Genomic DNA, 27996 nt, shown 5'->3' on the forward strand with positions numbered 1-27996 from the left:
TTTTGCGGCATGTTGGCAAGAGTAATTAATACGTCCACACTTATTAGACAGCAAGCAAATAATCAGGAGTGAGGTTTTTATTAAAATGCCATCAATGCTACACTAATCAACAATGTGAGAGTGATTGACTAGGTAATAAACATAACAGTGATCTTTCTGTTATTTCTCCATATAGACAGACTTGATGTTTGTTGGTTTTCAGAGGAAGACCGAGGCGTCTCAGGCATCTGCATACGGCTCCAGTCTCTACGGGGGTTTGGGTTGAAATCCTGCCGTTGCCGATAAAGTAATAATATTGACCGATGTAGAACTTACATACAAAACAAAAAAGATGTAAAAGATTGCTTTGTCTTGTGGAAAATATACACAGTCAAATAGGGAATGAATTTGAACACGTCTGAGGTGGTTTGTTGCGTGAGGCGACATGGTGTCTGGTGATAAATCATATTGAGTGGTCAGGACGTGATGGCGTCTTGAGCGTGGATATCAAAACTGCCTTGGATGTTCGCCTGCATGATGCTGCTGCCATGGTAACGCATCATGACCCTGCTGTTATGCAGCTGAAGCCGTTTATACCGTCATAACCTCTAACACAGTTTACTCATGCACATTCACACAAAACAATCTTCCTGTCCTTCACCACAGGGAGGGGGGCGATTTTATTATTTTTATAGTCATACTTTGCTTTATGCAGGGATAGATATTCAAACGTTCTCCCTCACATAAACCTGTAATGTGCACTGAACAGAACAAAAGCACTGCTCCGTTCTACCCAAAGCATGTTTTGTGTTAATTCATGCACTTTATTTGCACTTTATTATGTAAACAGAGACTCAGGGACAAAGAAATAATGGTTCCCTTTGTTACACTTATGCAATACGCACTCACAGAGACACAGCGACAGACAGATTGGGAGGGATCTAATGGACTTAATGGGGTTTCGATTTTGAGCTTAGTTCCAAAAACGAGGACAGGAAATGGACATAGTTAGTTGTGTCATTCCCAGATTTGTGTGTATCGTATTTCTATGTAATAGTTCCAGGTTCATGAAACGCTCCTCCTTCCTGTCTCTCTATGCACGACTGTCTCTCTCAAACACACATTCCTTTAATTATACACACACTCATTCGCGTAGCAGTAGCACATAGCAACATGACATGCATTTTTTCTCGGATTCCAGCTTTACACACACAAAGTTGACTTCATTTCTTGGTTTTGCATCATTGTAAATGTAATATTTGGGAGTTTTGGATTGTTTGTCGGCCAAAACCACCACGCTGGAGACATCAAACTCGGCACTGGGAAACGCAGGTTTTGATTTCTTCTTTTTATCATTTATTTTCAGACGTATCAGTGTGTGGAGGCCCATTCAGGTCCTTCCTCTTTTTGTACCAAAAAAAAAAAAAAACGTTGGTTCATTTATTGTTCTCCTTTCTTGCTTTTTCTACATCCTCAGACAGGCGTGGTCCTCCTGTTGGCGGCACCGTTTCCGGGCAGCATCTCTGTGCTGTTGTGAGCCGTCGCCGCAGCGGTCAAATCATCCATGGCCGTGTCAACTTTAGGCTCTTTGAGCGGCGAGGTCAAAGTGTAGAGCACGAACTCTGGGTCCGCCGCCGCCGCCGTCGGAAAGCCCGCCATGGCCTTGGATTCCGCCGAGATGGACGGCTCTCCGTCTCGCATCAAGGACGCTCGAAAGGAGTCCCCCGCGCTTTGGTTGCTCCTGCAGCTGTATCGACAGGAGCGGCTGTGGTTGTAGCGGTTGCGGTAGTAAGATGAGCTGCGGGAGATGGGCGTCTTAATGAGGGACGGCCGCCCGTTGGTGCGCAGCTGCCTGTGTTTCTCTATGAACACGTGCACGGCGAGGACGCCCACCATCTCGGCCAGCACGAAGGACAGAGCGCCGAAATAGAAGGACCAGCCGTAGGAGTAGCTCTTCTTGTTGTCGCTCTGGCTGGGGTCGCCCGAGTTGGCTGATATGTACACGATGATGCCAATAATGTTACTGAGACCTGGAAGAGACGAGGAGGGTCAGGTGCGCGATCAATGCTGGAAACACCTGCGTGCACATTAGACGTGTGTGTGTGTGTGTTTCTGACCTGCGGAGACAAAGAGAATACCCGCGGTGAGGATGACGTTGTAGCGGGACTTGTAGAACTCGCTGGCAGCCACGCACATACCTCCGAGAAATAACAAGCCCACGCTGAGGATGGGAAAGAGGCTGGAGGCCCGCACCGCGCCTGCGGAGAGAGGAGAAGGAGGGTGGGGGGCGGTGGGGGGGGTCATGCAGGCCTTGCCTTATGGTTGTAAGATCACTCGCGGTTCCACGTGCACACGTGTTACCCACGCAGTAAGTACTCTGCGGCGTCCTGCTCGTAGTCGGCATCTTCAGCAAAGTGATCAATGTCTTTGCAAACGCCCCGAAAAGTCCCTGCAAAAAAAGTAAGACTCTCTGTATCATTTTAAAACATGACCTACATACAAAATATTGTTGACTTTTTCTAAATGAGAAATTGCATGCTGCTGAACGTGATGCTAAAGATGTTGATTAAAACTGTTGGGGGGCCTCTTGAATTTACCAACCTTAATCTTTCCGTTTCAGAGAGCAGACGGAAAGGGGCCGCACCAGGGTTGATAGTGCACTTATTTCATTATCGGCCTTGTAAAGACAACAAACCTAATGTTGAACTATGGTTTCAGACCCAGGTAGAACTGAGGGAGTCGACATGATGTGATTTGTGCGACTTTCCAAGAGCAGATATTCTCCTTTGGCCACTGGAGTGAAATTACTCAAGTTATTTATTTAAAAATTATTACATTTCTCTGTGTGATGATAATCTTCACAGAGCAAAGAAACGAGTCGAAGAAATGAAGAAAAGTGAGAAAATAATTTAAAAAAACATCCTGTGCAAACAAAGTGCCTTACGGATCAGGTACCTAAAATCACAAATGGTAAGAAACACTGCATAACACTGATGCAAATAACAGGCAGCTTAACAATCAGCCACATCAAGAGGATTCAGACACTTCTTCAGCACACAAAGAGTCAATAAAGGGGGCCGATCTGTGCGGGAGGGGCTGTTCCACAGCAGTGTCCATTTCAGGAGCCCCCAAGTCAGCTAACCTGAGGGACCTGGAAGGAGAATGAGGGGTCAAGGGGTCACGGCCAGCCCTGTGAGGGCCCAAACTAGCTGCCACTCCAAGCGTTTTGGATTGCGGGTTTTTGTGTTGTTGTTTTTTATTTCTTCCTTATTGGTGCCGATATCAATCACATGAAAACATCCTATGGTACAGTGAACATATGTGCTGGCATGAAACCAAACCCCAATACAGAACTACTCAATATGTTGACCAACTGTCCATCTTCCAAACAGACAGAATACACTCATAGAAATCAAGATGCAAGCTGTAGAAACATGGGGTGATTCGTGTTATCCTCGTCACAGACCCCCTTTTGGTTCCTGTTAGAAACCTAAAAAAAAAACCTTTGTGTTCCAAGTTTTCTTTAATCAAATACACACACAGGGTTCCATAGGAAACGTTGAAAGCACCAGCGATGGCTGTGGTGCAGCGCAACATACAACATTCCTCTGAAGAGTCCAAAATCAGCTGCACGCATGGAGCCTCTTCCCAGTGACCTCTGACCCAGCAGTGCCTTTCAGCACTTGCTCACTCGGGGAAGTATTGATAATCGGGGCCCTACATGCTGCACCGATTGACCAGTATTGATGATGTGACTCGGTCGCCATGGTTACCAAAATAAAACCCATTCAGTGAGCTAAAAATCGGCCGCGGTGAGGTCGGAGAGAAAAATCTCCCGAGAGAGCATTTATTCAAATGCTAGTCAGGATTCAAATAGCGATGAGGTGACTTGTTGTCTTTAACATTTTTACGTATTTAGATGTTCTGAGAACTTCCATCAGTCTTTATTCAAACAGTTACTTTAGAGGACAGATTTGTTGCAGCTTGACATGACAGTTTCTCACCGGGGTCCCATAGTCTGTGGTGCTGTGTGTGCATTTATTTAGTATAATTGTCTTTGTAATGCCTTTCGTGTCACTATTTATGCACTGCAGCCTCTGCACAACAGCCTCCGCCTATAATTAGTTATAGTACACAGAGAGCCTTCAGCTTCCTGTCTTTCTGTCTGCCTGCTTTTGGGTTACTGTGACACAAACTGATGGACACACACACACACACACACACAGGACCGTTGAAGCATTGATGTCCTCTGCATGCTTTGTTACCTTCCCATCAAACCATTTTGGAGCTTAGCGATAGTGGGTCAGCAGCAGCGGGGGCAGACGGAGGGAAAGAGTTTTCCATTTCATTCACAGAATTAGCAGAGCAAGTGCAACCAGAGGATATAGGATAGAATAAATGAGCTGTTAAAAAGCAATGAATAATTGAAAATGTAATTTCCATCCATCTCATATCCAAGAGATGAACTCCTTCCCCGTCCCTCTTGGAGATCAATCTAAATCCATCCATGAATCCATCTGAGCTGCAGTGTGTGATGTGTTGGAGCTGAGCACATTTGCTCTAAAGACTATCAGCGCCTCACAAAAGAGTTGGAGGTTTGCATCAGACAGAGCGAGATAAAAACAAGACTCCAATCCCTTTTTTAACTGACTCCAAAGACTGGTTCATAAAAGAGAGTTAATGTCTGTTTTATGGCTCTAACATGGTGGCACAGTCTCCTCCTCCGTGTCCCGGCTTCTATTGCTGTGTTTACATTTTTCTGCATTCATGATTTTACTTTGGATACTTTAAGTGCATTTTAACAGCAGTATATAAGTACTTGCAGCCTACTTATTTTAGATGCACTTTATTGTAAAACGTTTAAAAGTTGTTTTCACATCGTGGTATTTGTTATTTTACTTAAATATGCTGCTCAATCATGTTTGGTCATCTCATGATTTTACCCCTGCAAGCTTTCATTTTACAAACTTTGGGAGATATGACACAGGGAAGGATGAAAATAACAATTATTAGCACCATATCATTTTAAGGATAATACTATATTTGACAGAGCCTTTAATACACCATACAGTGCTAATACACATCCTCTCACATGTGGAAGTAACATGCATATCGCACCCTAAGGACTCCCAGTGTCTTTGATTCTTCATATGAAGTACAGACAAATATTGCAGCTCAAAGCTCTTTGACACATTTTCATTTCACGATGTATCACTATATGACACTAATGTTGCTTTATCTTAAAAAGTTACAGGTGCCACTTGTGTGCGTCTCACCCTCGGTGCAGCAGGTCCTCCACAGACCCGAGTGGGTCAGGACCTCCTCGTTCTTGCGCACGGTCTCGTTGTCGTTCTGGTTCTTGGAGCGGCACACCCCGCGGGAGTACAGCCAGTAGTCCGTTCCCACGGCGATGGTCATGAGGCTGAAGGCGCAGAAAGCCCCCGCCGTGGTCAACAGCATCATCACCCCGCGGTTACACAGCCTCATGTCGGCCCAGACTCCTCCTCCTCCACAACGAGGGTTTAGAAACTGTTAAAAACTTTCCCCCGGTGTCTGGTCCTCGTGTGGATCCATTCGGCAGAAGGACGCTCAGATTGTGTCCACATCTTCTGCTCACCTAAGCTGTAGGCCCGCTCGCGCAGCTGGAGACTTGTGCAGGTTTTCGCCTAGATTAAGAGTCCCTGAAATGGGAAGTATTGCCAGTTGAAGAACCAGTGAGGAGACGCCGGCCGAGGGGGTGAGGAGTGCAAAAACAGAACAAAGCCGCCATGAAACAAAAGGTTGCTGGGAGAAAACAGCACCAGTAGCACCAGCAGCACCGGTCCTCTGACAACATCTAGTTTGTTGTAGCTTGACTGTGTGTGGTTAGGGTAACCCCGCCCCCTGTGTGTGTGTGTTTGTTCCTATCACTGGACGAACCTGTGGCCTGAATAAATTCAGTTCAGCACCGTGGACAGCAGCGAGTGTTAAAATGTGAGTTTACACAAGCGAGGGCGACAGAAAACTTAATTCTTCTTGGTTTAATACGCAAACTAAGGTTGAATCGAGCTTTCATGTTCGTAAAATGAAGATTATTTTCGCAGGACCTTTTGATTGATATCTTACATAGTCTAGTCCGTACATAGTCTTTATATCATCATCAAGGTCACATCCAGCGGTAGATGGGAGAGGAGCTGTCCAAGCGCCTCCATGTGAATGAATCAAGCAGTTAATTACAATATGAATCTTTTAGGCTTTGAATACGACGTGGGCTTCTGTGAAGAGGCCAACGCGAACAGCATCAACTCAAAAGATGGTTGGAGAGAAATAACTATTGGAAAATGCAGTGCAAGACTCTCAGAGTTCCTCGTAGCAGCTTTGATGAAGACCGGTGGAACCGTTGGACGCTGTCTTGGTGCGTGATCTGTTGTGCACATCTGGGTAAAACAGAAGAGCCGTGAGTACTGAAATGGTATAACGATAATTCACTTTAATGAAGGTATCATACTTTAAGTGTTCCTCAAGCGCAAGTAAATTTGGCGCATTCAACATGTACTGATACACAATATCTTCAGGTTGCTTTAAGAAAATTGCACTCTTCCCATCAACCTGTTCATTCTTTCACGGCCTTTTGCATAGTAAACAGTTTATTCTCACTTCCATTGCCCCCCCCCCTATATTACATACATCATTTTACATTTATTTTCCTCTTCCGTCTGAAGAAGTGAATAGGAGTTGGGAACGGGGGAGGAAGAGGGAGGTACAAAAATGGGAAAAGAAAGAAAAAAGTGACAGCGGAGTGTTAAAGGGCAGAGAGGAAGTGAGACGGGGCTGTGAAGAACAGCATAGAAGTGTATTATAACATGGCAAACACTTCTAGATATCACTCTTATTTACACATACACTGAAACACAAGTCATACAGAACTATTACACCTATTTTATAGTAATAATTTCACAGAATCTCATATTTTCTCGTCAAGGACAATGAAACCGTGTTTGCTCCACGCTTTATGAAGCAAACTCTTTAGCATATTTCGACATTATTAGAGACACAGCATTCAAAGTGGAAACAAAATATGAGGATGGATATTTCAAAAAAGTGACTTCCATCGATAAGTTGAAGACACCAGAGGGTTTTTTTTCCCCCTCCTCCATGATGTCAAACGCAAATCTTAGGACGACTACTGTACCAACAAATATGGCATGCATAGAGGAGCTGCACCACAAAGACTGTATAGGCCTACACAGCACTACACCACTGCGCACACAGTGCCCGAAAAGAGAAAGACAGAGATCTTTACACAGCGCTGCCAAAACAGGCATTCGGGGGAAGTTTTCTTCTTTTCTTTTCTTTTTTTTTTGCATCAATTTGGAAGACGAGACGTGCTTATAGGACTAAGTTCAGGACTAGCTTAGACATGAGGTCATAAATCAAGACTTTCAAAAACCTTCCTTCCCTCCAAACCGCAGCCAACACAGATGACGCCGCATGTGTGTGCCCGTGTGTGTGTGTGTGTGTGTGTGCGCGCGGGCATATTGATCACGGAATGTTCATGACGCAACTTTTACAAGCTCAAGAGAACCAAGTAAACAAACGCACACTGTCGATCCATAAGAGCACACGCACACACACACACACACACACACACACACACACACACACACACACACACACACACACACAGTCACCCATGACGACGTATTGACCTGCTCGCCACGAGGACCCGTGAATACTACAGGGGCCTGAACTTCTCTGGACACCGGCCTGCTTGACCACGTGGTTGATTTGCAAAAACTCAAGTCCCGGTGTGACCATCCAGCAGATGAAGCCACCGCAGTGGCGGCGGCGGTTGCGTTTATTGTCCGGTTCAGATGCCGGCATGTGTGTGTGTGGGGGGGGGGACGTGCGGTTACGTGGCGGCTTAAGCCGCAGCGGCGCGCGTCGAGAGGATGCTCGACGAGTCCTCGGGGGGCTGCGTGGAACTTGGCCGGACGGGTTTCGGAGCAAAGTCGCGGTCGGACGGCGTCTAACCAGACCGGGGCGCTCTTCAGACTTGTATGATGAATTCGGGGTTGGTGTAAGAGAAGCCTTGAAACTCGTTCTGGTCCAGGTTCATGATGAAGAGCTTGTCTGTGGGGGTCAGCTCCACCGCCATCTTGGTGAACTCCTTGTCAAAGTTGCCGACGTCGCGGCGAGATTTCTGTGAAGGAGAGAGAAGAGGAGGAGGAAGAGACAGAGTGTCAGAAAAAAAAAAAAAAAGTTGGAGTGGATTTGTACGGCGTTCAAAAGGGCTAAAAAGAAGAAGGTTGACAAGAAGCACAAAGAACGACTTCCCCATAGAGGCACAAAGATGGAGGATGAAAAAAAGGAGGGGACGGAAGATTTACAAGAGGAGACACACCCAGCGGACAAAACCCAGAAAGATGGAAAAAAGGCCCACCGAAACATCTCAACAGCACAAAGATCCAGGAAAAACGTCCACAGTCGCAGAGAGGAAACGTTAAAGTACAAAACAGACATGGATCGATAAAACAGACCGGCTGCAGAAAACAGACCACAACCGGAAAGGATTTCACACAGGGAGCTGACGCAGACATGTGCAAGACACATGTATCACACACACACACACATCACACAGAGTTTCCTACCTCTTCCGTTTTGTCTCATCTCAGGGCTCCCAGCCGGAAGGAAACTTTCCCACCTTTACCGCTGGTCCACGAACTCGCCATTAATTCCTCTGCTTTTTGTGAATGAGGCCGGAGGGACGCTGCGTATTTTATCACCGCAATGTTTTGTTTTGTGGATGACATCATCGGTAGCTTTTATAAGCAATAAATGAATTGTTGATAAAACGCTAATGTACGTAATAAAACGTAATTTGACTTTTTGATTAGTGTTTTATTACATTATTAATAAATTATTTATTTTTAAAAACGTCTCTCACTCGGATCTCCACTGATTAGGAAAATAATTTTGTGTAAGCAGTCAAACTACGTTTAGAGAAGAGCTGTACGTTTTTTCCCCTGAAGCCCCAAACCACATCCCGTCTCGACAAGTTTTTTCGTTATTTATAGCTGACTGAACGGTAAAGCCAAGGACTTTACTTGTATAGATAGTTATTTTACAAATATCCACGCGGCTAAACTTTTTTTTAGGATTTTATTTTACAAATTCAACTTCCAGGTGTGACGAGAGGTGAACTGATCTTCTCACCGCGTCACCAAATGAGACGTACGTGCTCTTTGAAGGTAACCGTCTTGGAGGCGGCAGCAGTAACAAGGCAGACACAGCAGAAGTATTCTGGTAGGCACCAGTGAGTATATTATCAGTTTCCAGTCACACAGGACAATTACACAATCCACAGAAGCATCGCTCTCATCCAGAACAATTTGTCCAAATACCTCTTATATAATATCAATATATATATCTATATAATTTTCCTCACCCTCTCTCTCTCTCTCTCTCTCGTTATGTCACCATCGAATAGACACCATTGCAATCATCACAATAAACGCTCACTTTTTCCACCTGACTTAATCGATCGGGTTAACCGGCGAGCATCTGCGACGTCAGCGCGCCTCCCTTTTTGATACGAGCTCAAAGAACAAAGTCTGACACGTTGTTACAACCCTGCATCGTTACACGGTTACAAAAAGATCACACAACCTTCCTCACAATGAGATCTTATTGTTGAAGAAGAGACCAGCTATGACGCATTTTCTAATAATTACACGTACTGGAAAATGGCACGGGACGGCCGCCCGTCATCACAGTTGTTGAGGACACTATTTTTCCACATCCTCGTGATTCTGAATCTAGTTTTTTTTTTTTTGGCACTTTTGGACGTCCTAAAAAACTAACAGCTTCACAAGAATCTCCCAATACATGTTTTTTTCTTTTTCTTTTTACAAGCAAAGCGATGTCATTGAAACACAGTGTAATGAGGGGAATGTTTTCATTAGAGTCGCGAGAAAAGTAATCAAATTTCAGCCAAAAGTCATTTTTTCCTGGCTGCGCGTATAAAGACGTATATCCTCTCCCCTGTGGCTCATCAAGAAATCGGCAAAATATTCAAGCTAATCACAACATGGAATAGAAAGTGTAAAGCTATTTGGTCCTAGAGACAATATAAAGTAAACATCGGCGCTCAAACAATCATAGCAAAGCAACAGGTCAGTTTTCTCTGGCATTGTATGTATAGCACACACACACACACACACACACACACGCATCAATACTACTGATCTGCAATCACAGGGGGTTGGCGACGTGGAAACAGAGCAGGCTCAGGTCGCCCCCCCCCCCGGGTCCGGACCCCGACCTGAACCTGCTGGCGTGCGCAGTCGGGCGGCATCCAGGAGCTGGAGGATGGAGGTACGGCCGGTAGCGGCGGTGTGCTAAACCACAGTAAACTGGAAGTAGTGGCTCCCCACCGGCAACTTGACACGTGGACGTCAGACTATTTCTCCTGATTGTTACCGTTTGAGCGCCTGCACGCACTTGCATTCCTGCGTTATTTAGAGAATGGGGTTTTTTTTCTGGGGAATACGCTTATTTGTCAGTTTGAGATCGATGAGAGGATTGATAACAACATGTGAGTGCAGGAAGGAACTGTGTCATCTCGGCTTGGAATAAAAACTAGAAGCCGGAGGAGAAACGGCAAAAAAAAAAAAAAACTAAAGTTTACTAATTAAGACAAACCGTGTGATACGACAATATGTGCTTTACGGTGACGGCTAGAACTTTAGACAGAGCCAGGTGAGCGGTTAACGCCAATCGCCGCCTGGCTCCAGCTTCTTACCCGACACGCAGACATGAGACCGATACCAATCCTGTCATCCAAGTATTTCCCCCCAAAAAAATGTTGAACTATTCCTTTGACGCGTCACCCTGCCGGATGGCGGATCTGTGTGGTTTTGTGATTTGGTGCGTTTTCCGAGGCGTCGGGGATCACTAGTGCAGCCCGGCGATGGTGTGTGGTCAGTGAGGTGTGTGAGGGTACTCAGGGTTAACAAATGAGAAGCCTTGGAACTCTTCCTGGTCCAGGTTGGATATAAGCTCCTGATCTGGGGGGGTCAGCTCGGGGGGGTGGCGTGTGAAAAAGCGATCAAAGTTCTCTGCATCACGCCCACACTGCCGTGGAGAGGAGAGGAGAGAGAGATGGGAGGGAGGGAGAGGGGGGAGGGGGGGGAGTGAAGTGAGTTTGATGAAGGATGTGAAGAAAACAAAGACGACAACAAACGACAAGGAGAAAAAAGAGAAGTCCAACTAAAATATGGCATCAACCAATCAAATCACTCACAGCCGAAACTGTGGAATTCCATTGGTCCGCGTGCGAGCCGGTGAAATCTCAGCTTCGTCATTGGTGATTACGCTTACAAATCTCACCTCAGCATTTGTCAGAGCAGTGACCAATGGCAGGTGATGGGTGGGTGCAGGAGGATGGGCGATGCGATATATAATATCTTTGTAGTAAAAACAAAACTTACCTTCACTAAGTATGTCATTCCCTTCCTTACTGAGACTGATTTCTAAGCTTTCGGGTGACAGAGGATAATCGCAGCAGGTGAAAACAGAAAGTATGCGTTACCGTACTCACAGCTTTGGGTTTGAAAGGCGGCTGGACCTCTTTGCTCTCCAGCTTTTCCCAGTCTATGTAGCGGAAGAAGGCGTGCTCCTTGATGTCTCTCTCCCCCTCCGGACCGCAGCCCAGACGCTTACCTGGATGCTTGGTCATCAGCTGAAATCACACACACACACACACGTTCGTGAGAAGACACACAAATAATTATTTTTCTATAAAAAGATTAAAATAGCTCAAATAAATGATAATAATAATAATAGAGTGAGAAGAAGTAACCGTGCCAGACCTCTGCAGGCCGGCCTTCACGAGAATCTGATGCTAAATCAATGAAAAACTCCTAACTGGTGCTACTGCAGTTAAACAGTACAACTCTATTAGAACATGCACATAATTATATATTAACCCGCGGTCGTATCGTCAAGCTCAAACAGCCATCACCATGGATACCGACAGACGCCTCGCTCAGCTGTTTAGTTACTGAATATCATGTACAATTCTTCTAAAGCATCTTTGCCTGTATTCTTTTCCCTTAACAGACGGAGTGTAATCGAAAGGGTAAACCAGCGATTTGAAAGCCCTCAACCGCAAGGACACCACAACATTATGATCCGTTTATCTGTAAACGTATAGTCTTTCCAAAGCAATCTGCATGTCTCGACGTGAGCGTGCATGTGAGCGTGCGGCCTCACCCCCTTGCAGATAGCAACAGCTTCTTTGGACATGGATTTAGGGTAAGAGACGTGATGCTCCATGATCGACTGGAACAGCTCGTCTTCGTCTTCCCCGTCGAAAGGCGGCTGCGTGGGCACAAATGTGCGTCATCATTGTTTGTTTGTTGCCTCGATCGATTGAGTAACTACGGTGATTTGGATACACACCTGTCCAGCGAGCATTTCATAGAGCAGAACCCCAAAGGCCCACCAGTCCACAGACTTCCCATAGGGCTGATAGGCGATGATCTATGACACACAAAGGCGTAGTTGGGAGATTTTAAAAAAAGCCCCAAAAAGGAAGAGCAGCATCCACTGTGTCACAGCACGTGAACACACCTCCGGAGCGATGTAGTCCGGTGTGCCACAGAAGGTTTTTGTGGTAATTCCATCGGACATGTTCTCTTTGCACATGCCAAAGTCGGCTATCTTGATGTGGCCTTCAGCGTCCAGCATCACGTTGTCCAGCTTCAGATCCCTGAGACACACACACACGCACAGGTATTACTCACGCATGAATTCTCATATGAATTTAAAGGGCTGTGAGCTGATTTACAAACTGACTCACCGGTACACGATGCCTTTGGAGTGAAGGAAGAAGAGTCCAATGGCAATCTCTGCAGCATAGAACCTAAGACACAGACGAACATCAGTTTCTAAGCATGTTTGTGTGTCTGTATTGACACGGATAAACGGTACGTCGTGTGATCAAATGAATAAAAAAAAAGCAACCTTTTCACTTTTAATTTTGCCGTTTTCATGAACGGAGCTAGTTCAGGCAGGCAACTCCAGCTGCACACACATTCACTTTGTGTGTCTCAATCTCCATGAGATCTACTAAACACGTCCTCCAGACTATTCAGGAAGCATTAAGTATTCCCATCTCTGCCTCAATTGCTTTTACCAACACACCAGCATCCACCTGCAGGCTCTGGCTAACTAATATATGTAATCATCTAATGCCATCAAATCTGCATGATGAGTCATGAGGTGAAAGTCTAGACGCCAGAATAACTGCAGTATGTTTATTCATAACACTTAGTATAAATATGAGATCTCTGGTGTGTATTCATGTCTTACCTCCAGCTGTACTGTCATTTTTATTACTTTTATGTCATTTTCAATTGCCAAATTGCTTTAGACTCATTTATTAATTGATTAATTAGTACGCCTTTGATATTTTAGGATCACCCCGACGGTTGAAAGGGTTCAGACATCAACTGATAAAGAAGAGAAGAGTACATTGAAGGGAACATCATTTTAAGTAAGCAGCAAAAAGCAGGAGCAGAAGAACACATGAACACTCACACGGCATGAGGCTCCTTGAACTTGCCGACCTGTTGGATCTGGTACATGAGATCTCCTCCGTTGATGTACTCCATAACAAAATACAACCGGTCCTGGAAGACAAAGCAGAGGAGGAGAGCGGTTGAGGCACGCGGTGAGCCGCGTCACGGGTGTTCTGCCGCGTTCCCTGCGTGTGCTCCTCTCGTCCGTGTACCATGGTTTGGAAACACGAGTGCAGCTGAGTGAGGAAAGGCGGTTTGCCGGCCAGGGCGAGGACCCTCTTCTCCACCATGGTGCACTCCACGTCGTCGTCCTGGATCACCACGTCCTTCTTAAGGATCTTGACGGCGTACAGCTCATCGGTGCCCTTCCTCTCAGCCAGCATCACCTGGAGGCGGTCAACAAAATCAGCTTGGCGGGGGGGATTTGACGTCGTCGCCGTGGTTGTTGTCGTTGTTGTTGTTGTTGTTGTTCCAGCCGCCGGCTGCCACTTCTGACGTGCATCACCTTGCCAAAGCTGCCCTTGCCCAAGACCATGATGAAGTTGAAGTCGGAGAGCTTGACCCGGTCCTGATTGCCGTTGCTGTCGTACTTGCACACCGAGGAGGAGGAAGAGGAGTCGGCGGGCTTCCCCGGCCCCACCCTCGCCCTCTGGGGACAGACGACAATGTGGGAGGGAAGAAGATTAAGAGTCTCATTTTAAAAACAAGCCAGGACGTCGCAAATTAAACCGGTGGCCATTTCGCGTCGGCCTCTGTCACCTCAAACTTTTGTCGTAGCTCCTCGTTGCCGTCTTCTCCATCCGGCTGGACAGGGACATTGAAGTACTCCCCTTCCTCCTGAGAAAGCATCTTGAACCTAAACAAAACAAGCCCAGCATTATCACTACACGAAGACAACACGGCCCTCAAACCGCCACGCCCATGTCACCGCTGCCGCCGCCATTTGGGTGTCATTTTCCCAATTATTCACCGTATCCTGAACTCTTACCATCCGTCCACTCCTTGTTTCTGGAGCTCTGAGATCCCAAAGGACAGCGCTCCCATGAAGTCGTTCCTGCTGGTCAAGTCCCAGTCCCAGATCTCCACCGAGAGGCGGCGGTCCTTGTCGCTTTCTTTTAGTTTGCTAAGGCAATGGCAGAGGTTTAAGGTTCAAGTGTTTCTTAGAATATGTCAAATTAAAACCAGTGATCACAATTTCAGAGAGAGTTGAGCTCCAGCGACTAAAACCAAAGTGCGTATTGTAACCTCGCCAAAAAAGCCCCAAAACCAAGACTCACAAAGTGAAGGTCTCATTCCAGGTGGGGTTGAGGCAACATTTGATGGTCTTGGTCTTCTGCTTGCTCTCACTTTTGGGATCTGGGATCAGCTTGAGCTTGACGTAGGGGTCTGACAGGCCGTTGGGGTCCATGGGAACCAGGTTCCTGGCCTCTTTGACTGCGAGGTGTTGGAGGAGGACATGGTTACAAAAAGAACTACAGACACACTAAAAAACAGTTTAATCTAGATTTTGCCCTCTCCAGAGGACAGCGGGGCGTGAACCCGTCGTCCTGCTCTAGAAAACTCCAGCTACATTTGCAACACTCAACAACAGTTTAGTTTCTCTTCCATAATCAATCCACGGCCGTCTGAGGGATGCGGGCCGCCACGTGGGCGCATGTTCCAGCGGCGATATGGGCCAATCGTTGGGTCATTGACCAACTAATGGACTTTCCAGAGCTTTGAGAGGCCCTCGGTGAGTGCGTTTGTGGGAGGATGAAGAGACGAGTGCACTCACTGGTGACGGTGAGAATGTTGTCCGCGATCTGGGCGGAGATCTGCAGGCGTCCTCTCCTCTCGGTGTGATCCGTCCCACACAGGCTCGGGACGTTGGCCACACATCGCTTGTGGATGTTCATCATACAGTCTGAACACAGAGGTTAGTTATTTCCGTTTGGCCCAAAAGCCTCCTTACACATTCAAAATCAGTATCACAAACCTTCTTAATTCGTGTTTCAATGTCATTTTAAGTGTGAAGTATATTTAAATAATTAGTGAGACAATATAGCGTCATATGGACGAGACAGAGAATTGGTCAAAGGTAACATATGCGATAGTTTTGAATAAAGCTAAACAATAGATAAACAAACAGATGATAGTTTGCCTCTTAATAGTGAGCACTGGTTTTTAACACCTCTGTAATTCCCCACACTGTCCACTAGATGTCAGCCTACTCCGATGTGCAAAGCTCCACATTTTACTCCACTCACGGGAGGCGATGCAGAACGGAATATTTTGCATGTTTTCAATCACATGATCTTTTTTTTTTCTAGATGAGTTGCTTCTTTAATCTGCACGAGGCAGTGATTTAACCTTCACGTTATTGACTCCAATCAGCTACAACGTCCATTGGGGGTCGTCGGGGCGCAGGGGTTAGAGAAGGTGTGCTGGGAAGCACACGGTTGGTGGTTCGAGTCCAGGCTGCCCCATGTTCCATGTCGAAGTGTCCCTGAGCAAGACACCTAACCCCTAATTGCTCCCCAGGCAAAAATGTGAAAAAGCCATGGGTTTAAAGTGTAATGTAAGTCGCTTTGGATAAAAGCGTCTGCTAAATGACCTGTAATGTAATAATGTAAAAAAATAATAATAATTCCGAATCAAAGTACACAAATCCCTTCCCTGTTCATTAAAAGCTCTGAGACACTTTTTTAGCTCCTCTGAGTTCAAAGCGAGCAGGCAGAAATTTGGGAGGGTTTTGTTCTGAGTCAGACCAACAGACTTCAGTTTTGAGGGACACGTGAGGAGACTCCTACACCTCAGAGACCTGTGAAATATCGATACTTCACAGAGGAAGGAGGACAACTTTCCTCAGCAGCTTGACTCGAGATAACAACCAAACTGTTATCATCAGCGACTTACGTACCGAAATGTTCAACAAAGACCCAAAGATTACTGAAGGATAATCATCGACTAATTTAAAATCAAATTTGTTAAGATAAATACCATTTGCAGGAAACACAGAGCTCCTAGTCAAATGTGTATTGCCGTGGATTAATGTATAACCTCTCTTTGAATTGTGCCGCACTAGCGGCTACCGTCTTCTCAGCACCAGCACTTTAACATCAACGTTCTCCCTTTTCACGCTGATCTCTTGACCCAATTTGAATGTATAAAAACGGCTTCAAAGTCCATCAAACGCTGTGCAACGCTCAGAGAAACAACGAGGAACTGTCTGAACTTAATATATACTATTGCTGATGGTTGCAGACTGCATTGCAGAGATGTAGCCTACTTCCTGTTTGTGTCTTTGTTGCCAACAACAAAGCATAGAAATAAATTTAAACACCACAGCAAGAACGTAAAACAACGTTTCACTCACTAAAGTGATAATCGGATAATAGTCATTAAGCCGATGATGTAATGTGTTTAGTATTGAGTCATTGTGACTCATAACAGGTCAAATATAGTAAACGATGTAAATTTAGATATTGTGTTTTTAAACTTTCATCCACAAGCCACATAAAGCAATCAGTGAAAGTAGAAACAATATTAATTGGAACGACAGAAATGTAACGTTTCAAGCAGCACTTTTTAATTTCCACCAACACGGCCCCGATGCTGCAGAATGAAGAGATGGAACCGAACCCAGCTGGGATTTAGTCTCCGTCTCTGCACTTTAGTACACGCAAAACCCACAGAGAAAAGGTCAAAGATGAACCCAGAACCCTTCATGTGCGGATTGAGTGTTCTCAATCTGTAAAAGTGGAAAGTCGATATACACGAGTGAGCTCAATGTCATGTTGTTTGAAATGTGCTCAATATGCTGCATCACTTACTGAAATAAACATTGACTTCATAAATAAATACTCTTAAAAAAATGAATAAATATGACAGTAAAATGAAATCCTGCAGTAATAAAAGGTGGTAAATTAATTAGTGCACTTCGTAGTCCCTCTGCTGACTAATATGCACCTCCTTCTTGTGCTGCTTCCGTGTGAAATCTGTGAGATGACCTCGCCTCACTCATACGAAGCCAACAGATGGAGAAAGAAAACAGCTGCGAAACAATTGTGGCCTCAGGAAGTTAAAGTGCCCTGAAATAAATAGAGCTGGCTCTATAACTATATTGTCTCACTTATATATCTATTTTCACATTTCTGGCCAAATGAACATATTTCATTTTATTCCCATACGTATTTAAACCGGAAGTTCTTTAGACCAAACACAAAAGCGAAGAAACAAAAGACTGTTGGTGTACGTACGGTCACATTTCATGCCCTGGTGAATCAGCCCGTAGAGGAGGGAGCCGCAGTGGTCGCAGAAGGTCGGGCTGGAGTAAGTGTGGACCTTAAATTTGTGTTTACTACGAGGATCCTGCAGAGTGGAGAGAGAACAGAGAGTCCCTCGGATTAAATATTTAAAGTAATCCGGGTCGCATCAGTCGGGTTTCTGGATCTGCGCTGTGCTCAGACGCCATTAAATGATTTTAACCTATTCAGTTATCCCCGGGAGCCCCGTTAGGCGGCATTCAAAGAGTCGGTTCACCCAGATTGCCCTCACTTAACTCAGGTGATGGTTTGGGTTTTATTGGCATTTTCTGAGAAACACTTGTAAAGCAAGTGTGTGAGCAGCTGACTCCGTAACCATGACGACGGTAATTTAACCACTCTACTACTACGAAGACTTTTCGCCAACCTCACTTTAAAACGACTCCTGCACACAAGTGTTACCACGCTGGAACAAAAACGTCCCAATTGTCCGAGATAAAATACTTTGCATCAAAAAGGACAAAACGTGTAGACAATCGGGCATTTAGTGCTTCTGTGGTAAACCGTTCCCTTGAAATGTCGCCTGCATTATGAGAACTGTGAAACATGACAGAGAAGCAAAGCAGTCCTGATTGAGTGAGTTTTGAGGATGCTTGAAAAACAGGTAGCGACACAACAGCTATAACGAAAACAAAGAAAGAAGAGAGGAGTGAGAGATTATTAAACATCGTTTCTACCACTTCAGAACCCGTGCTGACTCACAGTCATGCGTGTGCGTGAGTGAATGAGTGATGTTGGCCCATTAACCTGAGGCAGCCAGGCAGCACATTCCCTCTTTACTGGCATTTCTCAGTGTGATTTGGGGCTGACAGCTCAGCTCGAGGACGAAGGGGTCCGTACGTGTGTGTGTGTGTGTGTGTGTGTGTTCATCCAGCAGCAAATACAGGAACTACATGGATGCACACACACACACACCAACAGCCAGTGCTGACCTTGCTAATGTTATTAATCCACATCACTTACCAGCAAAGCAATCACTAACCGTGTGTTTAACATCTAACTCGCCGACTCCCTCTTACTTACATCGGAGTCGGGTCCCTTGTCGGCCCCCGGACAGGAAAAGGTGACAAATTCATGACAGCGCTTATGGACCACGAAACAGCACACTGGTGGAGAGAAAAGGAGAAGGGGGGAGGAAGGGGAGGGGGAGGAGGGGAGCAAATGTCAAACAAAAGCTTCCTTACAACGCCAAATAAGGCGACACAACAGCAACAGAGAGACGAATCAATGCGTCAATTACGAGGCATTATTCGCTGCACAATAGGCTACTTATATTTCAGCAGTCCCCATTTGTTTCGTCCGTGCTGTCTGCGTCTACGTTTAGTTTATTTTCTGCAGTTTGGGCGTTTTTTTTATGAAAAAATGAACCGCTGCCCGGTGGGACGTCTCTCTCCGAACCGCCGCCCCCCCCCGACAGGAAGCGGAGGCAGAAGGCCGCGCGCACCGGGTGTTCCCCACGTGTTCCCCGCCGACAAAAAAAAAAAAAGGAGGCCGCTCTGAGCGAAGCACCGCGGGGGGGTCGTATCCTGGTGCGTTTACTCGAGCGCCGTCCTTGATTATCAGGTGAGTTCTGTGGCTCTCGAGTGTCCTGAATAAATGTCTCCTGCGTGAGGAGAAACTGCAGACGAAAGAGATCCAAACAGCAGCGAGGTGTCTGAATGTTGGCAGGAGTCGAGTAGGAGAGACGAGCGAGTCTGATCCATCGCGTCCGCGTCGCCGAGGATTCATCAGCGACTTCTTGACCCCTGAGAGTTGTGTAAACTGTTGGGAGCCTTTACTCATAATTACAGGTACAATGTCAAGATAAAAACGCCTCAAAGATTAAATTACAGCAGATCACATGATATCAGTTTACGTTTACAAACGACCACAGCAGAGATGGTTCCAAACTCTATATGAGATACTTTAGTTTGTGTATAAGTCAAATCATTTTTGCAACAATTTTCAGAATTCCTTAAATCATTTATCAAAAATATTGTTCCTCTCTTTTTTCTATGTTTTTTTTATTGAATATTTTGGGGTTTGGGAGTGTTAGTTGGACCAAACAAGCTATTTAAAAAGGAATATCTTTGGGCGCTTTTCAATACATTCTGACATTTTAAAGAGAAAAGGATGAATTGAGACTATAAACTGCAGATCAATAGCTGACGAAAAACAATTGTGGCTGCGGAGCGTAACTAATGTGTATCAAGCCCTCGGAGGGTTTGTTTGAACGGAGCTGCTGCCGATCCATCGGACTTTCTTAAATCAGCCCACGAGTCAGTAAACATCCAAACGGCAAACAGCAGGTTGCACGCACATAAACTACAAACACCCCCTTTAAATTTTAAAGCGAGACCAACAGCAGAGGTCCGTTCAGAGAAATAGGGCCGAACTTCTGACTTAGTTGTTGGGCCTCATGTCACTGCTTTACTTTCCCATCCTGCAGAGTGCTGATTAAAATAAAAACACTTTACTGTGACATGCGGGATCCACTTAAAGAATAGTGAAGATGCTTCAACATTCATCATGAAACAATACGATACATAAACACATGTTGCAACTTCAGCCACAGCGAATCTCACACACACACACACACACACACACACACACACACCCCAAAGGGTGACATTAAGCTCTGGTTTGATCTTAATTATTCACATTGTCATTATGTTTTCATGAGGCACCGTGTGGCAACTGGCGACACTTTCCACGGGTTTCCAGCAGTTTAAGCAACGGAGCGCTCGTGCTCGCCGGTGCGTCCGTGTGTCTGTGCAGGACGGAGTGTGGGTCACACCGGCCGACGACACCAGGACCTGCGGCCCGTTTGGGTTTGATGCATTTTTAACTACGACAGTAGCTGTGAGGGTGACATTGAACCTCGTTTCCATCTGACAATACCGGGCGACGCAGGGAGAACGCGGAGAAAACGTCGAGAGGAAAGAAGAAATGAAGACAATCAGAGAGGCGTGTGTGTGTGTGTGTGTGTGTGTGTGTGTGTGTGTGGGCAGGAAGGGATGGGGGGCACAGCTGGGTTTGAGGGGGTGGAGGACACGCGTGTGTTCGCAGCGTGCCAGGAAGGCAGAAAAAGAGAAGTGGAGCGACAGAAAACACAGCGAAGGATTTCGGTCAGACGGCCTTTTGTTCATAAATCTGCTCCGTCACTTCAACCCACAAAACGGACCTGTGCGCGCACGCACACACACACACACACACAGCTGAAAGACAGGCCTAGTGACCTGCCGACGGAGGTCTACGCGCTGTTGCCTAGCAACCAGGCTGAGCCTTACAGTCGAGTCTACACACACACACACACACACACACGCAGCCCCGTTTTATGTGACCGCCAGCGACGACGGCGAATCAGAGCCGCTCCAAAAAAAGACTCCCGCCGCGGCCCGCCAGGACGACGGCGCTTCACATCAGCGTGAGCATCGGGAGGGTCCTCCATCTTGAGTACGAGCCCACAGGCCCTCGAGCGGAGACACTTGAAATCATCATTCAGGGCCTTGGTTTGCCTGAATGAAACTCAGCTATTGAACAGAAAAAAAAGTGTTTTCGTCTCATCGATGAGGTGAATTTAAGAGAAGAGTTTCAAAATAAAAGAGGTTAGGAAATGCAAAATCACAAATTATTGGCTCGTTGTTGTGTGCCTCTTCAAATCAGTCCCGTTTACATCCACCATCTGTTCAAAATATTTTCTCTTCACCATTTTATCCTTCAGCATCTATGTGAAATTGTCATTTTTTCCAAAAGAATTAGGCTAAAAACGTTGTAAAGTCAGTGAGACGTAATTACCTAAATCTAATAAGCAAATCCTTGAATTTAAGTGCACATTTGAGACAGAGCTGATGGAATTTCAGACATCAGTTTATACTCTCCTTGACCTTTGACCCAGATGTTCTTATGAAATGCATGCTTCATCACATGCACAGTGTTCAACCTCAGTCAACTGACTAATCAGGTAATTGAGAGCAATGACAGTTTGGATAACAGATCACTTATTTCAGGTGAGAAATACGACAGTTCAGGCTTTCTGTGTTTTACGGTATCTTTGTAAATTAAATTAAATACATTGGTGGTTTTAACTATAGGAGAGACAAATTAAGGAGAAAAATGAAATAAATCTGCTTTATTTACAGCGGATCGTTGTTTGATGACGCATCAAAGCGCTCTGTGTAGGTCTCCAGTCGTATCAGCGTCCGTATGCCATCCTGACATCTGACAGCCTCACAGCGCCGGCGCTGGAAAGATCGCTCGACTTTAAAATTCATCGTGAAGGAGTTCGCTGACAAGCAGGCGCGGTGTTGTGGACAGGCGAGCTCCGAAATATGCGCTTGCTTCCCCCTCCACGGTGTCACAGACGTATCTTGTAATCAATAGCTTTACGCCGGCTGGACTCTGGTCGGATCAATACTTCAATCACCAATCAGCAAACAATCGGGATCACAAGATGGATTTAGATCACTTTTGTCATCGAAAGTACTGGATCGATGTACGGACATTCGTGGTCTCCAGAGGATGAATCATACAGACTTTGGTGATCCTCTTTCTAGAATCATCAGCGAATCAGAACTTCCATTCGTGCAGTACTTTTGCAAATGATGGTTACCGTGGAAACATACCTACTTACGCATGTCAGCATTTAGGTCACTGCAGTCTTTGTTGTTTTTAGCGTATGAAGCAGCCGGAGTTTTGTTCTCATGTTCTGAGCTTCTGTCTTTCAAAGATATTGGAGGATTGAGGGATTTCTGTCCTGTTGCAAAGATAAAACTGATACATTTTGATCTGTCACAGCAGGGAGATCACAGGGTCGATAATAAAAAGGATGGATGTCTGATTTTCATTTAAAGTGTTGGGGTCCCGGCATTTGGCACTCTGGGCACCGTGTCTTCTTACGACACTTAAAAAGTAACACAGCCTTTAGATCATCAATATTATCAGTGACATGCAGTGAAAAGATGAAATACCTGCGATAAAAAAAGGCCTTTGTAGAAACCTAATAATCCCAACTGATACGATTAGGTGGTTTCTATTAGTGTGAAATAAACAAACAATAATAACTATAATTTTATAAACATTTACCGCATTTAAAATGTGTTTAATTTCATTTTGAGTAAAAAAAGTTTCTTTTGATTGTTCAAATCAGAAACTGAACTGAACTCCACTGAAAAGATGCGACAGCTGAGAAGACAGTTTTCTGAACTGTGAGCAGACATCCGGATGTGTGCGAAGCAGCACGATCACCTGAGGGGCGACTTCCCCTTTTTGCACACAGGTGTGTTCCCAGGAAAGAAAAAAAAGAAGAAAAAAACACACACCCAGAACCCCACCCGCCTCCCTCCACCCGTCCCTCTAACGTCCCACTAAGATAAGTTCAAACTAGTGTCTGCAACCTGTCAGAACCGGTCGGCAGCACGTTCCTGACATTCCTCATGACCAGGAAGTGCGTTGTTTGAGGATCCACTCCAGTGAGGACTGGAGTGGATCCTCACTCCTGCAGCTGTCTTCCCTCTTAAGAGAAAATCACACTGAATAAAGGTTGGGCTTTCACAAATGGAAAGGAAGACGGAGGGACTCGTTGTTGATTCGTGGTGTTAGATGACTGTATTTCACTGTAAAGTGGGTCGGCGAGTCGAAACATAGTCATCAAATCTACTGTGCCTTTTCATGTCGTGACCTGAAAGTTGCCAAAGCTTCTGTCGCAACACATTCAAGTGAATCTCACCATTATATTGTTCAGCTTCGAAACGGCTGCGTATGGATGATTAGTTGACATCGTTTTAACCACCAAGTCCAACAGACTCTTATCATAAAAGGTAAATGAAGGAGAAAACGCAATAAAATCAAAAGTCATCGTTTTCTGCCGGTTCATAGTGAAGCTTCAATGGGACCATTGATCACTAATTTAAAACATCATCAAGAACCCTTTGATGCGTTTCAGCTCCAACTCTCCTCTTTGGATACAAATTCAGGACAAGAAAATAATGTGACTGAACATTACTGTAAAGCAGCTCTTCACACTCGCTTAAGGCCAGTCAGTATTGATCTACGGGTCAAAAAGGGTCATAGCAACGCAATGAGATCTCTATACAAACTCTCCTTTCAACCGAATTGATTGGAATAATAAATCAAATTGCAAGGCATTGTCATAATTGACAAATGGGATTTATTGAAATTGCTGAATTGTTTTGGTTTTTAAACATTAGAAAACTGTGGAAAATGACCAACACAACAGGTGATGGTGACTTTATCACATACCTTCTTTTCTGCAACGCTATGCGAACATGCTAAATTCATTATATGACACATTTTGGGAATATTGCCCAGAATGATATTGACAATCATCAAAAGAATCTGCCAATTGGTTTCATTCCAATCAACAATTATTGACTAAAAGTCTGAGCTTGCACGTGAAATAAATGTGCACACTAACTGCACACGCAAGAGGAAAGCAGACTGGACTCTCAGTCATATTCTCCCGCTATGTCTCATTCCCGTGGAGACGTCCGGCTGCGTGCACCCTTCACTTTTATCATGTAGAAATACCAGGGAGCTCTTTTTCTCACTTTGCCGTACGACTTATCGTACACCGAAGGGTTATCACTCAACGGGTGCAGAGTCACCCGCAACCCCCCCCCAATCTCCCCTCCCCCCGCTGCTCTACCTGTGGAAGGCCCCGATTGGTCCGTGCTCTCTAAAAGTGTGTTATCAGCTCAGGTTAATTCACCACGGGAGCTCACTGGTGCAGGAGGCCGCGCGCACTCACTCGAGCACACAAACGTGTTCCTTCTTTCTCTCCCCCTGATGCATTTCCTGTAGAACCACCAGAGCTGCAGCGAGCCCCCCCCCCTGCTGCTCGAGGAGATCAGGGGACTTTCCTTCTCTCTTTTTCAGCTGCAGATAAAATACAATTACGCAACTTTCTTTGCCCGACCCTTTCCAGTCAACGAAGTCTTACGTAAGAGCGCGGTGTTGAAAACAGATGGTCGGGTTTTTTTTAATAGTCACGTGAATGCGGCCAGTGGCCTTGTGGAGAGGGTTTCCTGAGATGGACCCAGAGGTGGGGGGGGTTGAAGAGGAAGCGATACCGCGAGCACACCCGCTGATTAGCTGCAGCGTGCATGTGACGGAGGGTTGTCACATCATTGCAGCCGGTTTATGGAACCATTTTGTGCAGAGGTCCGTGTCTAGACACCCACCCGTCACCGCGACCAGCAGCCCACCCACGGACACACATTGCCGCCCGCCCACACACAAACCCACCATTTTACAATTCCAATCAGACGCCGGGCTCGATGTCAGGGGGGGGGGGGGGGGGGGGGAAATCGGGTTTGTGGTGGTGGTGGGGGTCAAACATCCTTGTGCGGCCAAACCAAGACGTCTTGGCTTTTCAACACTCTTCTACGCTTACGTTTCGCACACGCCGTCTCTCCATTTATCTCTGTTGGCAAGCAAGTGTGACACCTGGCCGCCCACGCCGACACGGCGGCAGCGAGGAGGCCAACAGGTCACTCTTTAACAGCGAGCGGACCTGCAGACCCTGAGCACAACAAAACACACACACACACACACACACACAGCAGCACTCTTCAGACAGTGAACATCTGTCCACTCACTCACAGCCATCTGCAGCGGAGGGATTTGTGAATGAGCCTCGCTGCTCTTACCTTGGCACTGGAATCCCTGCTTCCCAAAGCCCCTGTGGACAGAAGACAGGGATGTGAAATTTTTGGTGAGGGGGGGGTCGGTGGAGGATTCAATAGAGATGCACTGACAATGAGGATTGCATGCATGCACGCACAGATATGCATCTCACACACACACACACACACACACACAGGGGCCCTCTGTGTCTCCAGCTGCATTCCTCAACCCAGACCTCCAGTTTCGGAGTGTCGGGTCGATGCGGTAATCGCCCGCTCTGCGGCTTACGACAACGCACGCCCCCCTCTCCGCACACACACATATTGACACGCACGCACACACACACACACACACACAACCCCCCCGTCGGCCCGCGGTTCTGTCGCATTGTGGAGGACGGGGGGGGGGGAATGGCGCATCGCAGTGTTTTTTTAACAATGAATGAAACACTGCGGGGCGGAAGGAGCCGCAGCAAGTAAATCACCTGTGTCCTTTCCCCCCCGCGCACGCACGCACGCACGCTCACACGCACCATACGCGCGCGCACACACAGACACACACACACCCACACCCACCAGATGAAGTCCGTGCAGTGGCTGCAGAAGGTGGGCTGCTTGAAGAAGCGCGCGATGAACTTGTGGTTCTTGATCTCGTGCACGTTCTTCTGTCGGAGGGCTCCCTGCCGCGCGAAGCCGCGCGCGCTCTCCGGCGCCTCTCCGTCGCTGCCGGAATCAGCCATCTTACCGAGGAGCGACGGGACCGGTCCTCCTGCTCCTCCTCCTCCTCCTGCTGCTCCACCTGCTCCTCCTGCTCCTCCTGCTCCTCCTCCCCGCGGACCGCCTCCGTTTCGCTCGCGCAGCCGGTGTTTTGCTCGCGCTGCTTCTTCCGGTAGGTCCCCGTGTCTGCTTCCCTGTTCTCAGCGATCAGTCCTCAGCCCAAAACTCTCTCTCTCTCTCTCTCTCTCTCTCTGTTTCTCTGTTTCTATGTCTCTCTCTCGGTCCATGTCAACACGAGTTACACCACAGATTTCATACTGGACTGAAACAAGTACAAAGGTGAATCACTAACCTAACCTAATCCTTTTTGTTAATAATTGGTTTCTTTATGTTTTTGGTTACGTTTGTTAATCAGTTTGATTCATTTCAAATGTTCGGAATGAAGCTCTTTTCTCTTTTCTTAGATTTCCTGCACAGAACCCTCAGTTCCCACTTCACATAGAAGATATAATATTAAATCTGAGGTGTATGGGTTTGTTATTGAAGCCTCACATCAACTTAAAATAAACTGTAGAATGCCATTTTTTGCTCTAAGGGAGTTCTCTGGTTTTTGTCCTCTAATGTGTGTCCTCAACTTATTTCAAGCCAAAGTAAAAGACACACTCCTCTTACAGAACTTACAGAACAGCTCAACCTTTTGCATTTCCTTTCTTGCACAAATCATCTGCCCCATTTACACAGTGTGTGTGTGTGTGTGTGTGTGTGTGTGTGTGTGTGTGTGTGTGTGTGTGTAGAGGAAAGTAATATTCTTACCTGTATATGATTAAAAAAGGTTCCCATGCGGAATATTCAGGCTGTTGAGAGGAAAGACTTATTGGAGAAGATGAAACGATTCCGGGGGTCTTAAAAGCTCTTTGCTCATTAGAAGCACTGAATAAATAACCTAAACAGCAGCCATCGGTTGATCAATAAATAGGCCACAGAGGTCGGGGGGCAGGTGGAGTTCACGGGTGGTGTTGGGGGGAAACTCGGAGCGGATCTGTCGGGGTTGTTGTTGTTGTGAACTTCCACATTTTCCACATTTTCTTTCTTCAGTCTCCTCAGGAAGGAGAGACGCTGGTGTGCTTTCTTGACCAGGGATGAGGTGTTGAGGGTCCAAGAGAGGTCCTCAGAGATGTGGACACCCAGGAACTTGAGGCTGGCGACACGCTCAACCTCCGTCCCGTTGATATGGATGGGGATGTGTGTGCCAGTTTTCCGCCGGAAGTCCACAATTAGCTCTTTGGTCTTCTTGGTGTTGAGGGGGAGGTTGTTGTCGGCGCACCACGCCGCCAGGTGCTGGACCTCCTCTCTGTAGGCCGACTCATCGTTGTCACTGATGAGGCCAATCACCGTTGTGTCGTCTGCAAACTTGACAACGGTATTAGAACCGTGTTCAGGTGTGCAGTCGTAGGTGAAGAGGGAGTAGAGGAGAGGACTTAGCACACAGCCCTGTGGTACGCCGGTGTTCAGGATGAGGGTTGAGGAGGTGTGGTTCTCTACCCTAACCCTTTCACCTCCCCAAGTAAATATTACTCTTTTCAAAACACAAATTATAGAAGATCAAAAGATTAACCTCAACTTGCAAAAAGAAAATGTATATACTGTATATATTTGGTAATGTACAGGGAACAGAAATGTTTGCCTCATACAAATTTATCCCGTTTTCAATCCAGTATATATTAATAAATTGTTTTCTCAAATGATTTACGACTTACGTTTTGACGTTTTGAGATCAACAAAATGCACTTTCAACTATCTAGTCAG

General features: G+C 46.1%; 2 protein-coding genes and 1 long non-coding RNA gene across 4 annotated transcripts; 1 reads left to right on the forward strand and 2 right to left on the reverse strand.

Annotated features, from left to right (window-relative positions):
• Positions 1-59: 59 nt before the first annotated feature.
• Positions 60-6428, reverse strand: cacng3a (calcium channel, voltage-dependent, gamma subunit 3a). Its single transcript, XM_040187736.2, has 4 exons — positions 5256-6428; positions 2345-2428; positions 2097-2237; positions 60-2009 (listed from the first exon to the last, which is right to left on the reverse strand). The coding sequence occupies exons 1-4, from the start codon at positions 5464-5466 to the stop codon at positions 1453-1455; spliced, it is 993 nt and encodes a 330-aa protein (XP_040043670.2). The 5' UTR covers positions 5467-6428; the 3' UTR covers positions 60-1452.
• Positions 6429-27290, reverse strand: LOC120825887 (protein kinase C beta type). Of its 2 annotated transcripts, none has more exons than XM_040187738.2 (17): positions 26050-27290; positions 25498-25529; positions 18872-18954; positions 17783-17894; positions 15319-15447; positions 14822-14978; positions 14533-14667; positions 14304-14400; positions 14050-14193; positions 13757-13930; positions 13564-13655; positions 12824-12886; positions 12595-12733; positions 12424-12504; positions 12235-12342; positions 11561-11701; positions 6429-8161 (listed from the first exon to the last, which is right to left on the reverse strand). In XM_040187738.2, the coding sequence occupies exons 1-17, from the start codon at positions 26211-26213 to the stop codon at positions 8009-8011; spliced, it is 2004 nt and encodes a 667-aa protein (XP_040043672.1). In that variant the 5' UTR covers positions 26214-27290; the 3' UTR covers positions 6429-8008. The 2 variants fall into 2 exon arrangements, with proteins under 2 accessions (XP_040043672.1, XP_040043671.1); XM_040187737.2 differs by lacking the exon at positions 6429-8161 and adding an exon at positions 9258-11094.
• On the forward strand, positions 26228-27935 carry LOC144411611 (uncharacterized). The gene is made up of 2 exons (XR_013468854.1): positions 26228-26362; positions 27286-27935. It is a non-coding gene; the product is annotated as an uncharacterized LOC144411611 (long non-coding RNA).
• Positions 27936-27996: the final 61 nt, after the last annotated feature.

Source organism: Gasterosteus aculeatus, chromosome 9, assembly GCF_964276395.1.
Source record: "Gasterosteus aculeatus chromosome 9, fGasAcu3.hap1.1, whole genome shotgun sequence".
In the NCBI taxonomy this organism is placed as follows: Eukaryota; Metazoa; Chordata; class Actinopteri; order Perciformes; family Gasterosteidae; genus Gasterosteus; species Gasterosteus aculeatus.